This window comes from Podarcis erhardii (assembly GCF_964252035.2).
Source record: "Podarcis erhardii genome assembly, chromosome: 15".
Taxonomy (NCBI): domain Eukaryota; kingdom Metazoa; phylum Chordata; class Lepidosauria; order Squamata; family Lacertidae; genus Podarcis; species Podarcis erhardii.
Window position 1 is genome coordinate 23485142 of NC_138505.1, and position 18284 is coordinate 23503425.

Consider the following 18284-nt stretch of genomic DNA (forward strand, 5'->3'; position numbering starts at 1 on the left):
GCGGCTCGGAGGGGGTGGTCGCTCGGCTTCCCCTCGGCGTCGTCGTCGCTGCTGCTTCTGCCGCCGCCTTCCCCTCAGCTCTGCGGCTCGGCGCCTCCGCCTCCCTCCTCTACAACCACAACAACATGGCGGCCGGGGCCCACACACCGAAGGGCGGGCGGGCGGGCGGGGGAAGGAGGAGGAGGAGGAGCCCGGTGGGGGAAGCGATGGAGGGCGGGAAGGAGAGCGAGAGAGGGCGGCCTCCTGCTTCGACGCTCCTCCTGAGGGGAAATGGTGGGAGGCGGGTCGGGGGCGCGTCTCTTCGTCTTCTTCCCAAGGCAGGTGGCGGCGTTGCTTCTCATACTTCCCGGTTCGGGGCTGAAGGGAGCTGGCCACTATCGCCTGTCCACGCGGACTAAAATAAAATTAAAATAAAAAGTTCCTTTTTCCTTCTAGTCGCGTCCCAACGCCTTGAGGGGATGGCTCCTTCTTTCGCAGCGACACTGAGGGAAGCGTTCATTATGAGGCGAATTCCGACAAAAGAAAACCAATCAGCAACAATAATTTTGTAGTGCCTTTAAGAATATGTGTGTGTGTTTAATATATATAGTTCTCTTCTTCTCTTTCCGTGGTTCATTTTACGTATCATAAATCCCTGCATATTTTACAGAAACTATACCATTCAGTATTCCATTATTACATTCATCATAACTTATTTACACTGTTGAATTTATCTTAATGCTGCCTGCGTTTTCAGCTGTACAAAGTCATTTCCCATATATTCAATAAAGTTTTCTTTTTTATATTATTATTATTACTACTACTACTACTACTACTAAATTTGTTGCCCGCCCTTCACCAGCAAGGATGGGGTTACCGGCCATTTAAAATTCAGAATTAAAACCAGTTAAGACATATCAAACAGTTACAAAATATAATTAAAAACATAATTTGATGACATACAAGAATAAAGCAAAAAATACAATTAAAATTAAACATACACACGCACAAAATTTGAAGTGTCAGTTATTTCACAACCTGGAAAAAAATTACTATTATTTTTGTTGGATGAGGGTTTTCTTTGAAGATGTATTTGTAAAGGTTAGAATATTGTCTTCAAGGCCTTACAATATTCTCACTTAAAACCCAAAAGCTGGAACGTTTACTGTATTTTCTAACAGAGGGCAGAAATTGGGTAAAGAGGAATCCAAGTCAACACAGTTGCCTTGGATTAAAGACCAGGGAGATTTCTAGTTGCACCAGAAAGGTATGGCAAGCTGTAGCGGTTCCCATTTTTGTGCTACAATAGTTATCACAGTCTAGTATAAAAGTCTGGGGAATACCTTGTTGGAGCATTATCGATTTCACTTCCCAACTATCAAAAACAGAAGTGTGTGGGGGGGGGGTTAGGGGAAATACACAGCAGTGCTGAAAATGCAGAACTTTCGCAAATATATTTACGATCTGTTTTTGTTTAAAGGGAAATGGCTATAAAATAGTCAGGACCAAATGTATTGCTGCAACAGGTACGGAGAATGGACCTTTGCTGGTGATCACCAACTTTGGGCTTTATTTCTCCTCCCCTGCATGAATGATAGCACTTCAGAATGCACTGGGTAATTAAAGATGAGGAAAAATAAAAGCCAGTGACATATGCACTTGTGCAGGACCAGCCCTACAATTAGGCAAAGTGTGACAATTGTTTCAAGTGAAAGATGCAGTTGGGTGAGGAGTGCCAGCAAGATGTTGGGAGGGCATACCTGTGAGCAGGTCCGCAGTCGGACCTTGCATGGCATGTAAGACTTAACAAAAATTCCAAATGTATATTAACTTGCATATAATGAAGAATAATGACTAGAAGTGGCTGTAAAGATTATAATGATATTGGCCTTCATACATCAGACACATGATTGCATTCCCAGGATTTTATTTTCAGCAATGTAAGTTGGGGTCCTATCGGGGGAAATGAGAATCAGATCATACAATTGGTTCTAATGCCATACATGTAAGAAAACAAAACTGATATTTAAATACTTGATTTAAAAAGTGCAGTTGGGCCACCCTAACAAAATGACATTTTAGTTCTCCAGACCTTTAAACCTGAGAAACCTCACTTCCTGCAATCAAAGGAGTACATTCCTTGAGCAAAGAGATTTTATCACCAACACAGAATTGTAACGAAATCCTTTGTCCTACCTTGCTGGAAGAAACAAAGATGAATGTGTCAAAGGCATTCCAAGATGCCAGAACAAACTTGCAAAAGTTAGATTTAGATGGCTGATTCAGACTAGAGCAGTTCCGTAAACTGGTTCCACTCCAATTCTAGAACTGCAGGAATATGACACCGGCGCAAGGAAGAATCTGTGTCAGTGGTAGATTACAGACAATGGCTGCTATTCTTTGCACATGTTCCCAAGTCCTTCTCTTTTTAAAAAGGGGCACTGTCCTTGGAAGTTCCGTCTGAAAAGAAGCAGGAAATGCCACCTTCACTGTAATCTGTACAGCAGAATATGTCCTAGGCTTTGGATGTCTTTCACAAGCGCTGGAAAATGAAGATCAAGCCATATTTATCAGCTTCTTGAAGAATGGCTGGCACTCAACATTTGCTCTGCATGCAAAACTCCCCAGATTTTATACCTGGTGTCTCCAGAAAGGCCTGGGAAACACTCCCATTTGAATCCCATGAGAGCTGCTGCCTGTCAGTGTTTGGCAGTACTGGCTTAGATGGATCAATCGCCTAGTATAAGGCAGCTTCCTATGTTCCTATGAGCACAAGTTTGTTTTTGGAACATTGGTTCAGGGAAGTACCATAAAACAAACAGTAAAACAAACAGAATAATAAAATAATCTGTTTTGACAGGGTGAACAATATTCAAAAAGGAGTGCCTTAAAAGAGAAAAGCAACAGGAAGGAAAGCATGAGCCGAATCCTGTTTGCGCAAGGTGACTCGAGGATTGCAAGAATAACATTTTTCTAAACATGCAACGCACATAGGGAAGTGACAAGATCCACCACCGCTACACATCTAAGGAGTTCCAGGGTCAGAGACAGTATGCCTTGGGATCGTGAATGACGGAGAGGCATTGTTCTCATGCCCTGCTCATAGGCTTCCCAGATGCATCTGGGAATATAGGAGAAGTGTAGGGAACCTTCTTTAACCCAAGGTACACATTGCCTCACAGGCAACCTTCTAAGGGCTGTATACTTCATATTTGATTTCTTAGAATGTACATATAGCTTGACTGTTAAAAGAAAACACCTCCGAGCAGTTTACAGAAAGAATAAAGCAATAAAATTATTGGTTAGAAAAAGTTAAAAATGACTATTTCAAAACCTCAACAAATAATTAAAATAAAAAAAATCAGCTAAAAACCAGATTAAAATACATGCCAACATTCTACACGTCTGGACAGGCTTGCCTAAACAAAAATGTTTTTACCAGGTGCTTAAAAGAATACAGTGACAGCAGCTACCATATCATTGGTGGGTGTGGCCAGGCACTCACAGCTCTCCATCCTTCATCCAAGCAAGCAAGCAGGAGTTATTATTTCAGTTCAGGGACACATTCAGGCTAGGTAAAACCCACAGAGGGGACACAAAGTAGTGATGGGGGATAAATTCAATTCAGTTTGCATCGAAAGGTGAACCTACCTAATTTGCACTTTCTGAAACAATACTGGAATGGAAACACAGCCATTCTTCACAAATCTGTACTATGAATTTTGCAGTGAGGTCTACAAAAACGCACTTGCTAAGGTAAAATATGCATAAAAATGTATATGTTAGTAAAAATAACATTTCAAAACACATAATTTTAGGGGGAAATTACTTTCCACGAATGTGTATATCAGGCGAAAGTACAAACTGTAAGGAGATATTCATACTACGGTGCTGGTGAATTTTAAGGATGGTGATCATTATGACAAACAAACTGGTGTGGAATTGTGAGAAACTGAACATAAGACTGGAAAAGGGAGAAATTTAGAAAAACCGAAATTGACATATTAATCCATCAAGGTCACATTCCAGCCAGGTAAAACTAACAGAGATTGTATAGAGCAGAGCCAGTGAGGACCATGGCGGGCTGGAGGGAGTTCCATTGACCTGAGGTTCGCCACCTCTAATTTATATCCTAGATTTCTAACCTTACTTATTCCTGTGCTTCGGGTTCTCTGACCTACTTGTGAGAAGAAAATACAAACAGCAACACCACAACAACCCACCATCACAACCTTCAGTCTGCAAGCGCCCTTTTGTATTCTGCTGGAAAAAAATAAATAAAAGTGTGAAGAATCAACAGTAGCCTTCTTTCCATGCAAGAAGGAAGTTCATTTGGCCGCAGCTGAGAGTAGCAGGAGCTGGTGGAAAAGAACTTTGAACAGAGAATCTTTCTAAACATACAGAAAAGCAGTTTTTAAGATTGTAAATGGTGAGGTTGTCAGCTGGGAACTTGTCTGACATTGAAAGAACCCAGAAACTTCAGAAAACTGTTTTTTTTCTCTCTCAGTCTCAATTTTTTGTAGTTTGCATGAAACATGAACAAATAAATTAAAAGCCAACCTCAAACCGTCTATCTCCTGGGAAGACTCTGGCATCTTTTCCTGCACGCTGCATTCTTTGAAAGGGAGAATGCTGCCTTGTGCCTTATCACTGGCTGAGCCAAAAAGGGTTCTCTTGGTCCTCAAACAGAGCCAAGACAATTAGCGACATATATCTGTCAAACCTCCAGGCAATGTCAAGGCACTCATCCCAGGCTTTGACTGGATAGGACACTCTGGACCATTCAATAGTTGTGCATTCAGCGCTCAGCAGCTTCCAAGCAGCAAATCAGCCCCTGAGACGGGTCTTCTTCTTATGTAAGTCAAACTCCATTTCCTACAGTTCCTTTGTTTAGAAAGCATTAGGATCTCATCCAGATTTTGCTCCTGCCAAAATATGAGGGCCTTGTGAGCCATTTTTCAGGACCAGTTTAGCTGTGTGATGTTTGTGTGTGTGTCTTTAGCTCACAGATGGGGAAACTTATGGCCCTCCAGATGTTGTTGGACTACAACTCCCATCAGCTTCAACCAGCATGGTCAATGACCTGGGAAGACCAGAGCTGTAATACAACATCTGGAGGGCCACAGGTTCACTAACCCTGCTTTAGCCCTTGTACAGCTATTAACAAAGGAAGAAAGAAAATGCATAGAGGGGGCCCGGAACTGCATCAGGAGGGCTGTGGCATGGAAGGGGCTTTAGCCCTGTATCCTTACATGGTCTCAATAAAAATATTGGGTGGGGGCAGTTCATGCCAGCTATTTGTAATGGGAGGAGAGCTTCCATCAGTACAAATGGGAGCGTTTCTTCGAATACAAATAGCAAGAGGCGACCCTGCTTCCACGTAATCCAGATCAGGACCACAGTGGTGTTGAGGGGAAGGGTGATGCAGCCCTTACTTCCCCAAAGGTCATGGTTCAGATTACCCCCACCACCTCCGTGACTGCTATTTACTGTTTTTAAAGCCAAGTGTGTGAATGAAATCATGCCTATTTTGTCCCTCAATGTTCAACTGAAGGCTGCAGCCCTTGGTCTCCTCTAAAAACCCACTGGGGCCCCCCAAAGTGCATCGGCCCCTAGGAGTCAGCACCTATGTTAGCAGTCACCTGTTCCCTTCATGGAGCTACAATTCTCAGAGCGGTTTAATGATCAATCCTTCTTCCCAGGGAACTCTGGAACTGAAGCTCTGTTGTGCAGGGCATAAGGGTTTCTTAACACCTCTCAGCACCTTAATAATAATAATAATAATAATAATAATAATAATAATAATAATTATTATTATTATTTATACCCCGCCCTCCCCAGCCAAGGCCAGGCTCAGGGCGGCTAACAATCAATAATAAAAACAAGTTGAATGAATACAACTTAAAAACAAGATTAAAATACAACATTAAAACATTAAAACAATTAAAATGCAGCCTCATCACAGGAGGAGAAAGGAAAAAGAAAGGGGAGGGAATCAAATTGACTCCAAGCCAAAGGCCAGGCAGAACAACTCTGTCTTAACAGACTGCCTTTAACAGACTGCAATTCCCAGGATTCATTGGGGTAAGCTGTGCCTGTTGAAAGTGGTATGATACTGCTTTAAATGCATAGTGCCGATGAAGAACTATAGTTCCTCGAGGGCAATACTGAGACTAAGGGCTCATCCAGACTTCTTTTTATGCTGCGTTTCTAGGCATAGGTCCAGGCTTTAAAGCTCTGTGTGCAAGCAGGGTTTTTTGTCCTGGCACTTTCCCTGGGGAAATCTGCATTTTACTACTGAATTAGAGCAAACAGCAATCACGTTTTCAGCAGTAACACAGAGGTTTCCCCAGGGAAAGTGTTGGGACAAGAAAACACCTGTTTGGATATAGAACTTAAAGTCCAGACCGGGGCATGGATACCAGGGCCGTCTTTACCTGGGGGTGCAAGGGGTACGGGGCACCTGGCCGCCAAATTCTGGGAGGTGCCAGCTGCTGAAGCTGCCCTAGCTCTTAACTATCTACCTGTAATGAAATAATAATTTTGATCAAGCTAGAAAAACAAAATACATATATACCTAGGTATTACCGAAATGTATACCTACTGTTTCACTAAAGGACTTTCGACTTCATGCGCTCCTTTACCAAAGACGTGCCGCACCAGCGGCAGCACTTGTCATTCACAACGGCAATGCTTGTGAGACTTGGGGGTGCTGGATGGATCTTTGCACCCTGGTGGTGCATATGCTAAAGTCTCCCCGGATGGATAGTGTGGTGGAAAAGGAAGTCTGGATGAGCCGTAAGGAGGAGGAAACTGACAGTGCTACTGCCTGGATTGGTTGTAAGTAAGAAAGCAGGCAGATGGTGGATGAGCCCTCTCTCTGCCACATTGAGTCAGCATGGTAAGATGGATGAAGGAATACTGAATGTGGACAAGGGATATCAGGGTGCCAAATCCTCCTCAGTTATTTATAACTGATGGGAACGGAAGTCTGAAATATCAGGAGGTCATCAGATTGGGGAAGGCTGCACTATAGCAGGTACATGTTGTGGTCTGCTATTCATAGGAATAAAGAGCAGCAAAAAATACTGTTATGTCCAAGTTTTTGTCATTCTTTAGATCCTAGCCTTTGGCCTGCATATTGTTGTCAACAAGTTTCAGAAGCAACCCAGTTCAAAACAATACCATTAAAAAACTGCATATAGTCCTACAACATTTCTGCATTATTGTAGCTATAAAGCACATTTTACTTTACTGTAGTTATATAAAAAAGAAAGGAAAAATGTAATGCCAAGTCTCAGGTTTCAGCTATCAAAAACTGGCTCTGACTTTACAACCTTCCCCATATTTGTAATTTTTTGCATAATTTACTCAACCTCAGATATGATAAGCTTCGTCAATGGCAAGTTGTTAATAAAACCTGATTGTAAGTTTCCTAAAGACTGCCCTGTATTAGGCAACTTACAACTTAGATAAACAAATAACAACAGCAGCCCAGTTGTAAATGGATTGGGCCTCGTTTTGCACCTTATAGGATATCTGCCAAAGGAAATTAAACATAAGTCATCCATGGTTTCTTTAAAAATAAATCATTTAGAAGATGCAAAAAAGAGAGCATTAAGTCTACAGCATTCTAAACAGCTTTCCAAGCCCCTTGAAGTACAAGGCAAACAAACTCTACCCACTGCAGTCTCCTTCCGGAGAGGAGAGAGGCTGGCATGTTAATAAGTAGATACTGAATAATGGTGAATTACAAACGAGAATAATACCGTCTGTCTCCTCTAGTGTATTAACACGTTTACTCCCTCTAATAGCAAGCTCAAGTGATGAGTGCCAATGGGGCTGGAGCTAAAATGGGGTCACAGAGAAATCAGAGGAAAGTGTCGGCATGTGTGAGTGAGGGAAACACTGAGATTGGCAGGCGGGCGTACAACAAACATATTTTAAAACTCCAAAAACCTAAGGAGCAACCCCCTCCTGAAAACAAGCCAAAGAAAACTGAGCATGCTCACTATCCAGGGAATGTTGAGTGTCAGCAGAACATTGAGGAAGAGCCATAGTTCAGTAGTAGAGCATCTTACATTCAGAAGGTCCTAGGTCTGATCCCATCAGCCCCAGCCAATATGACCAGTGGACAGAGAGGATGGGAATTGCAGCCCAACAGCATCTGGAAGATCACGGTTCCCTATGCCTGCTTTATGGAGTGTTATAAAGAGAGAGAGAAAAGACAGCTCTCAGCTCCCAGGAGCTTACTGCCTAAACTTCCCAAAGTGGGAGACTAGGAGTAGATGAGATAGCAGGATTTGGAGAAAGCAGGAACGTCAGGGCTAAGAAGTCGCTGGAGACAAGAACAGGGGTCACCGGGCAGTAGACACAAATGGGGCAACGAGGCAGAAGTAGAATCATAGAATCATAGAATCATAGAGTTGGAAGAGACCACAAGGGCCATCGAGTCCAACCCCCTGCCAAGCAGGAAACACCATCAGAGCACTCCTGACATATGGTTGTCAAGCCTCTGCTTAAAGACCTCCAAAGAAGGAGACTCCACCACACTCCTTGGCAGCAAATTCCACTGTCGAACAGCTCTTACTGTCAGGAAGTTCTTCCTAATGTTTAGGTGGAATCTTTTTTCTTGTAGTTTGGAACCATTGCTCCGTGTCCGCTTCTCTGGAGCAGCAGAAAACAACCTTTCTCCCTCCTCTATGTGACATCCTTTTATATATTTGAGCATGGCTATCATATCACCCCTTAACCTCCTCTTCTCCAGGTACTTATCAGAGGAAACTTATCCAGGTACTTATCAGAGGAAACACAAAAGGCAGCATTGCATAGTGGTTTGAATTTGGGACTAGGACCTGGAAAGCCATGGTTGAAAGTCCTACTCGACCATAAAACTCACTGCATGACCCTTAGGGCGGTCACTGCTTCTTAACCTAACATACCTTGCAAGGTTGTTTTGAGGATTAAAAGGGGGAGAGGGAGAACCATGCGTGCCGCTATCTATACTATATGAATACATTTCAAGACAGATCTGAGCCTTACAATGAGGCAGAGTGAGGCAGCTGTCTTAGGCAACAGCTGCTGAAGTGCAAGGAGTGGCTATAGCAGTGCCCCTGTACTCACTACACCAGCCTGCTGCCAATAGCAGTAGAAGATATTGTTCGTTCACCAGGATTAGAGTAAGATACAGCTGTCAGTCCAATTGGTTTCTTATGTGCCCTGGGGAGGGTGCCATCAGGCAGCAAAATGTCTTGAGCTGGCTCTGGCCCTGACGTTGGCAAGGGTTATTTGTACAATAACAACACACCAATACATAGTAGTTAGTGTTGGACTATGACTTGGGAGACCAGGGTTCAAATCTCCACTCAGCCATGTTGAAGCTCACTGGATGACTTTGGATTGGTCCCTACCTCACAGGGGTTGTTGTGCCAATAAAATTGGGAAGGGGGGAGGAAAATCCTGTATGTTATCTTGAGCTCCTTGTAGGAAAGGTGGGATAGAAATGTAAAAATGAAAAACTATAAAAGCCCAGAAAAATAGGCAAGTCCTATATGATCTTATTTGCCCTTGATTCCTTCAAAAGGGGACATACGAGAGAGAGAGAGAGAGAGAGAGAGAGAGAGAGAATTCAATATTTCAAGCCACATTTCTGGTTCTGAGGCTCTCCAAAAAGCCCTCTTTCCATCACAAGCCTAGATGGTGTATTGGGCCTGCAATCATCCTGCCTGTCATGGAAACATTGTATTTTCTGCAACCCTGCTTTTTTATCTGGTTTGTCATGTTGAGTGACAAAACAAGAGATCATGGTGGGATTAGTGTGCAATTAGAGTTAACTAGCAAACATGTATTCAGTCTCAAGCGCACACTGTCTGGGGTAATCTCAAACAGTGGGAGAGATACCCAAGAGGTGCAGAATTATTTCCCTATGTAAAGATTCTTGATTGTGACGTGCTTAGTGCCTTTTATCTTGTTCTCTGAAAATCAGGTCAGTTCCCTATCCTTTTATATGACAAGGTGTCATTCCTTTTTTATGTTTTATTTCTGATGCGTTTCATTGGAACATGAGCCCAGTGGTGACACACCTTTGCCATTATTATTCTTAAAGCTTCTCTTCATAACTTCTGGGGCACGGATGAATGCTTTTGTGCTCAAATTTTGCTTGTGGGTTTCACACAGGCATCTGGTTGGCTACTGAAAGAACTGGATTCTAGACTAGATGGGCTATTGGCCTGATCCAACAGGTTCTTCTTATCTGTCTCAGCCAGCACCCACTCTCTTTCTAATACCCTCTTTCTTTCTCTCTCTCTCTCTCTCTCTCTCTCTCTCTCTCTCTCTCTCTCTCTCTTTCTGCCACCCCCTATCCCCTCACTCTTCCTTCTCCTTGAGACCCCCATGAAATTAGGCCATGGGCCACATGTGGCCCATAGGCTGCAAACTGCCTGATCCTGCCATAAAGAAATATTGAGAATTGTCAACTGCTGAAGGCCCTGAGCAGTCTCAGGGCCTTCACTCCACAGAATGATAGTTCCCCTGGTTGCTTCCCTGTTGTGAGAGAATAACTTTCAAAACAGTTTTAGGTTGCAATCCTAAACAAAATGACTGGGGTGCAAACTCCACTGAACACAGCAGGGGGTTACTTCTGAGTAAACATGCATAGAATTGAACTCTGACAATTTAAGTTTGGGAGCTCAAGGCACTGTACACTCCCTCTCAATTATAGTGTTGGACTAGGACCTGGGACACCAGGGTTCAAATCCCTACATGGCCACTGTGAAACTCACTGGGTGAGCTTGGACCAGCCACTGTCTCTCAGCCTAATCTACCTCACACGGTTAGTCTGAGGATAAAATGGGGAGAGGAAAAACCATGTATCCACGACAGCAAGGGCAAATGTAGCAAAAATTCAGAGAACCTTTATCTTAGATAGTTTGTATTATTGGTACTCCAAGGTCCAGCAGATAGTCCTACTTGAGAAATTTCCTACAAATTATAGTGGCTTTAGTTAAAAAAAGGTCAGGTTTCCATCCCCCCCCGCCCCCCGCAACATGGTTTGATTTAATCTCATTTACAAACTAAGAGGCACAAGGTCAGGTGGTCCCTACAGCTTATGCTAAAATGCAGTATAAACCATAGTCAGCAAGGTTTCCTGCTCTTCAATATTACTCTTCTTTTGTATTAAGACACACATAATGGAAAAACACAGGAGACAGTGTTATCATTTGAACCACCATATGGTTAGCAGACCGGTAAACTGTTTATATATATACATCCTTACTCCCAAACATATAGAAGTCTCTGCTTATTTACATAGGATTCCATTGCAACTGTACCATTTCAATAATGTTGTTATATGCAACTTGTTTTCCCTTCTGTTAAGTTCTTTCTTTCAACAATTCAAAGATATAATTAAAAAATTATTAGAAAGAAAAGAAAAAAAATGTATGTCACCTTGAGCTCCTTGGAGTTGGATATCACCCAATTCCAGGTAGCACTGTACAAAATATTAAAGCACAATAAAACACCAATAAAAAAAATCCCTGTACAGGGCTGCCTTCAGGTTTCTTCTAAAAGTCACAAAGTTATTTATGTGTTTGACATCCGGTGGGAGAGCGTTCCGCAAGGCAGTCGGGTGCCGCCATTGAGAAGGCCCTCTGGTTGAGATGCCAATATTCCTGGTGGCAGAGTACAGTATTGTTTCTGGGGCTGGGGAGAAATTATCCCATTTCTAAAACTTTGATGGAGTTTTAGGCAGAGCCCCAGATTTCAACACCATGGAACATCTGATTAACCAATTTTCTGACAAAAATTAATATAAAAATATAAATAAGTGTGGGCATACTGAAAACTGTTGAATTGAACTTAATTAACTCTGGTTTCAAAGGGTCTACACTTAATCCTGATCCAACCCTTTATCACCCGCAAAAACTGCAAACAGAACCAAAGCTTCTATCCTGCAGAGGAGCGTAATATGACGATTAACAACTGCTACGTTTATTATCTCGGCGGACCTTCCTCCGAACCGGAAGCGCTTCTTCGACCCCGGAAGCACTAGGCCGGCAGGGAACACCGGGTGGGAGACTATTCTTTGAGCCGTGTCGAAAAGAAACGAAAGCGGCCGGGGAAGCTGGAGGGCGTCCGGGCCTCGGGTCAGTGGTTGACTGAGGGGCGCTCTGAGGGAAGGAGGGGAATGAACCGAAGGGGGCGAGGCAGGCGCGCGCGCGAGCCGGAGGAATGGCCGTTATGACGTTACACGGGCGGCGTGGCGGGGGGGGGCGGGGGGTTGGTGGCCAGTGACGTCGTGGCTCGCGGGGTTCGTTAGTGGGTGGCTGGGTGGCTGGGCAGCGTGGAGCCCCGAGTTCGAATCCCCACCTCCAGCTATGATGTCGTCACCAGATGACCGTATATTTAAAGTTCACCATTTACATTATTTTAAAGTTATGTTTTGTTAAACCCTTGCCTTCCTTCCTTTCTCCAAGAAGCTCAAGGTAGCGTAATAAATTTATTACTTACACCTAGCCCATCTGGCTGGGTTTCCCCAGCCACTCTGGGCGGCTCCCAACAGAATATTAATACAGTGGTACCTCGGGTTAAGAACTTAATTCGTTCTGGAGGTCTGTTCTTAACCTAAAACTGTTCTTAACCTGAAGCACCACTTTAGCTAATGGGGCTGCTCTGCCGCCGCTACACAATTTCTGTTCTCATCCTGAAGCAAAGTTTTAACCCGAGGTAATATTTCTGGGTTAGCGGAGTCTGTAACCTGAAGCGTATGTAACCCGAGGTACCACTGTAATAAAAATCATAAAAAGGCAATGAAACTTCCCTAAACAATGCTGCCTTCAGATGTCTTCTAAAAGTCAGCTAGTTGTTTATTTTCTTGATATCTGATGGGAGGGCATTCCATATGGCGGGCGCCACTACTGAGAAGGCCCTGTGCCTGGTTCCCTGCTACCTCACTTCTCGCAGAGAGGGAACCACCAGAAGGCCCTCGGAGCTGGATCTCCATGTTCAGGCTGAAAGATGGTGGTGGAAATGCTCCTTCAGCAGTCATGTTGGTGCTGGGGTGACTTTGCTTATTTACATTATTTCTTTAAAAATTAGTTGTCTTTTATTAAGGCAATGCTCAAGGCGATGTACCTGGTTCTCCCCCAATCCATCCTCTCAGCAACCCTGTGAGGTAGGTCCAGTTGAGAGGAAGTGGCCAGATTTCCCCCTTCAGCAATTGGGTGACTTCATTTTATACACACACACACATTTACAGTACAGTGGTACCTCAGCTTACATATGCTTCAGGTTACAGACTCCGCTAACCCAGAAATAGTGCTTCAAGTTAAGAACTTTGCTTCAGGATGAGAACAGAAATCGTGCTCCGGCGGCGCAGGAGCAGCAGCAGGAGGCCCCATTAGCTAAAGTGGTGCTTCAGGTTAAGGACAGTTTCAGGTTCAGAACGGACCTCCGGAACGAATTAAGTACTTAACCTGAGGTACCACTGTATTAATATTAATATTAATATTTATTTACATTTATTATTCTGTTTTGCATCCCAACCTTCCTTGAAGAAGCTCAAAGCAGTGTCCTTACATCCCTTCCTCCCTCTACCCCTCATCCTCTCAAAACACCTTGTAAGTTAGGCTGGGTGGCAGTGATGGCTCAATTCCCACCTTCAGCATTGACTTTGTTACTGGGTGACATGTTTTTTTTTTTTAAATGATTATTTTTATATTATTTTAAAAGTATTATATTTTACATCCCTCCTTTCCTCCAAAGAGCTCTGGGTGGCATACTTGGATTTCTCTCTCCCCCACTCCATCCCCCATTCCCCATTTTTACCTCAGCAACGCTGTGAGGTAGGTTATGCTGAGAGGTATGGACTGGCCCAAGGTCACCCAGTCAACTTCCAGGCCAAGTGGGGATTTAAACCCTGGCCTCCTAGGTCCTAGTCCAACACCCTAACCACCTCACCTCACCCGGCTCCTTTCCAGCTTAACTTCCCACACAAGGTTGTTGTGATATAAAACTGGGAGGAGTACACTGCCTTGAGCTCCTTGAAGGGGGGATATATATGCAAGAAATAAATAAATAAATAAATAAATAAATTATTGAAAGGCGGGTAAGGATACAGTGGTTATCTGCTCAGAGATTTCATCTTCCCTCCTTGCAGGGAAGCAATAAAAAAGAGAGTCATACCGTTTTGGTTCTTACTCTTTTCTCTCCTCTGCTGCATCACAGTGTTGACTCATGTTATGTTTGTTGTCTACTAAGACCCTAGATCCTTTTCACATGTACTACTCACCTCCTCCCGTTGTGTTTTGAAATGACATCAAATCTGCATAGAGTGAAGAGATCAAGTGTGATATATAGACCTGATAATATATACTCACCTGTTCCACCTCTGATTAACAACTCAAGCATCTTAGAAATATCCCATAAGCTCTTATTGTTATCTCCCAACTGCATTCCAGAGAACCCCAATAAAGCTAGTAATAGGAAACAAGCTTGGCTAGATGACAGTATAGGAATGTTGTCGTATACTTAGCCAGACCATTGGTCCATCCATTTCAGTATTGCCTCAACTGACTGGCAGTGGCTCTCCCTGATTTCAGACAGGTCTTTCCTAGCTCTACATGGAGATGCTGGGGACTAGACCTGGGACCTTCTGCATGCAAGCTCTAGCCATTTATCCAGACCACAGAGTATTAGCCTGAGGCAGTGGCTGCTCAGGAGTCCACAAGAGAGCTAGTCAGAAATGTAACCCACTGTACAGAATAGACTCCAGATCCTGCTGAATTACGACTCCCTTCATTTCTGATGGTTTACTATGCTGGCTGGGATTGACAGGTGTTGGAGTCCAACAACACCTGTCCCCATCTCTGATTCTGTTGCCTTTAGGATATTTGTATTGCTTTGTACACCTTAAAATTCCCTCACTCTCTGGTGCCTATTCATGAAGCGATGACCAATATCTCTAAATTATGCTTAGCTCTCTGGGCCTCGTGCAGGAAGCCCACAAATACTTTTCCTCCTGAGTTGCACATCAGCTCCTCTGTTTGTGTAAAAAACATAGCAGGTGTCTCTAGGTGTGGCTGTTGTACTAGGAGCAACCTGTCCTGCTTGTTGCTGGTTGTGCATTCTTGAAACAGTTCCTGATGCAACCTGTGTCTATGTGCTTATGTTTTAAAGGCAGAGATAACACGGCAGCATGCCAGCACTGCCACTGGATGAGCTCCAGTTTACAGAGAAAGATTCACTGACTGGGAAGGTGAAAACTTTACCCGCCCTGGTAAGCGGGGTGCTTTTATTTTCTTTGCAGTTCAGAAGCCTGACCCATTCTCTTCTTATTTTTGTTAATGCATAGAATAAAATTAGCTAAGGGGTGAAAATGCAGTATATGACTCCTTTAACTTGGGATGGGAACCTCCTGAGCATGTTTGACTCCAGCTTCCATTATCCCCCCAGGCAGCATGACCAGTAGTCAGGGATGGTAGAAGCTGCACCCCAGCAACATCTAGAGGGCCACATGTTTCCCTCTCTGGGCCTACACTGGCTGGTTGCAGGTTTCTACGCTATTGGTCCTATGCTCCTGAAGGTTTCAGACAGGGCACTTTCTTAGCAATACCTGGAAACTCTGAGGATCAAACCCAGGGCTTTCTGCATGCAAAACAGTTGCTCTACTGTTTTACTGTTCCAAAAAGACAATTGGTCCAAAAGCAAATCAAGTGCAATAACAAAATAGAGAATTCCCTTCCTCTTATTGCCTGGCATTCCTGGTTATAACTGGAAACCTAGTGATCTGGCATCTGTCCACTGAACTGTAGGTTTCCTGCACTAAAAACAGAAACTGCCCTAAAAATAGCTGAAATTAGCAAGCTGTGCAAATTATGCAAATATGCAGGATTTGTTTTGTCTAATGCATTCTGTCATTGTTTCTATTTTGCATAATTTATCCTGCTTCTCTTCATTATGGGGAAAAGCCAGTTGCTGTTTAGGGCACCACAGCCCCACCCCTACCCACCAGAAATCTCATTTGGCCACCTCTCTGGCTTCCGATTTTTTCCTCCCTCTGCTATACCAGGAAGGTTTTCTCAAACTTGCCCCAGCGAGCTCTCTAGCTGCAAAACCAGTTTCATCAAAAACCACAGTAGGACACTAAAAATAAAAAATGGAAAAATTAAAGCAAAACCTAAACCACATGGAGCAAAATAAATGGATATGTGCTTTTCCTGTGAGTAGCACTGAATCCACAATTCCCCCTTCCAGCTCCCTTGAAAAGCTGTCACCTGTGCAGTCACAGTAGAGACTACTCCATTAGGGCAAATAGGGCACTCTTAACATGTCTGCCTTCACCTGCCTGCTTTCTCACTTACTGCCTGTCAGCTTCTTCCTCCTTAGTCTCAGTGTTGCCCTCATGGAGCTCAGTAGGGAGCAGGAGGATGGAGACAAAACTAGAATTGGTTGGCTCTGCCTCTCATTGGTTTGGCTCCATCTACTGATTGACCCCATGCCTTCTGCCCTACCAGTCCCAACCGACACTGGTCACCCCTGGAATACGGGTTTTCCATTTTCATACTATGTTGTGGCTGTTAGTGCAGGATCCTGGCATATTCTCAACACATCCAAAGGGTCTTTTCGTCCAGCTTCTGCTATTTTAGTTTTGAAAACACAGGAGCACGAGGAAGGTGCCAGCTCTTATCTTAACAGGAGCCAGGCAGAGTCTGTTGTGACTTCTGCAGGATTCTAAAAGTGTCATTTGCAAAACAAGGAGTTCTCCCCAAACCGCCACTCAGCAGGCCCCTTGCGATGAAAGAGAAACGGGAGCAGCCAGCAAGCCAAAGGCAGCAACAAATGAGGGGCTGGATTCCTGCTAAACCACAGGCCAAGTTTCTGACAAATAGGAGAATTATCCCTGGTGTGCCCAGGTTTCTGAGATAGCTCAGAAAGCCAACACCGAGGACTTCTGTTTAGTCTTTGACCTGTTGACATCCCGTGGCATTCTCCCCCTCTCTGCAGCATCCTGAAAAGAAAACAGAGCGGTCTTTTGTGCTGTATAAGCCCCCACCGAAAGCCAGAGGCGACCGTGCCCTGCTGGAGGAGTTCTGGGAGAGAGCCAAGTTTGTTGCAGATGACCTGGAGTGGCTTTTGACTCTGCCTCATGACAAATTCTGGTGCCAGGTATAATTTATTTTGTAAAGGAAGAAAGAAGCATGTGTAGATGTGTTGGTGGTGACGATGAAAGTATAAGTCCTCCTTCTATACTGGGGTGGCGAACCTTTTTTTCATGCTGGAGGCTGCATTTTCCTCCTGGGCAACCTTCTGGGGGCCATGTGCTAGGGATGGGTGGGACCAGAGGCAAAAGCGAGTGAGACAAAAGGCATGAATCGTTCCTTTCTGCAGTAGGTTAAGTTCCAGCCATGAAGAAGTCAGGCTTTTCTACACCCCCAGTTGTACACAAATCTCTCGATCCAGGCAAATGAGAGACGTTAACTGTATTCAAGGACACACATTGGTCAAGTGAAAGCAGTCAAGGAGGGGGCAGGGAAGGGTTGTGTACTAGAGAGAGTCCTAGGGGTTGTATTTCATCCCTAGCCCTCAGGTTCTCCACCCCTCCTCACAACTCTTAAAGCCCTACCCTTTCTTCTTTCATCTGAGCACTCTAGCACCGGCTGTAGAAGCATCAGTAAGGAGCTCGTTGGGGAGGGGTGAGGAGCCTTTGGCCATCCAGGTCCTGTTGGACTCCAACTCCCATCAACCCCAGCATTGCAGGCAGGCAGGGATGATGGGAGTTTGTGGTCCAACAGCAATTGAGGGGTGGGCGTCCCTATTTCTGCTGCTAGAAGTCAGGGGGGAAAAATGTAACAAATGCAGTTTTGATAGTTGAGGCTGAGAGTTATGGGCACACCTTTTGTGGGGTTTTTTTAGGAGGACCTTGAGTCTCTGGTGTTACTGAATACAGAGTAAAAAAGATAGTATTCGGGATCATATTTTATTCAAGCTGTGACATTTTATTTACCAGATTCTTTTATTTATTAAATTGTAAGTTATCTTAATGTTTCCTTCAATACCTCAAAAAAGCATAGCTTGAGATTTTGATATGTGAATCAATAGGCTTAACCAGCCAGTTAAAAGGCAATTAAAATGGTCAGTGGTCCTATTTATGAAGCATGTTTGATTCTGTAAATGAGTATTATAAAATCTGTAAAGGGGGTGAGGCCAGGCCTCTGCATTACCCTCAAGATGAATGTGTGGCGTAATGAAACTTTGAAAATGTCCTGTCCCCCCCAAGTGTCCTGTAATCTTTGCTTCTTTGGCGC

General features: G+C 44.0%; 1 protein-coding gene across 4 annotated transcripts in view; it reads left to right on the forward strand.

Annotated features, from left to right (window-relative positions):
* The window catches only part of ASCC2 (activating signal cointegrator 1 complex subunit 2), a 39865-nt gene that overhangs the window by 4056 nt on the left and 17525 nt on the right, over positions 1-18284 (forward strand). For 2 of the 4 annotated variants that reach the window (XM_081841819.1, XM_081841821.1), the window contains exons 1-3: positions 11994-12125; positions 15157-15256; positions 16984-17145. The exons of 1 other annotated variant lie outside the window; for it this stretch is intronic. In XM_081841819.1, coding sequence (XP_081697945.1) covers positions 15176-15256; positions 16984-17145 — 243 coding nt within the window. In that variant the 5' untranslated portion in view covers positions 11994-12125; positions 15157-15175. Of the gene's footprint in view, positions 1-11993; positions 12126-12307; positions 12465-15156; positions 15257-16983; positions 17146-18284 lie in introns of those variants that run through there. One more of the 4 variants, XM_081841820.1, reaches the window with a different exon arrangement.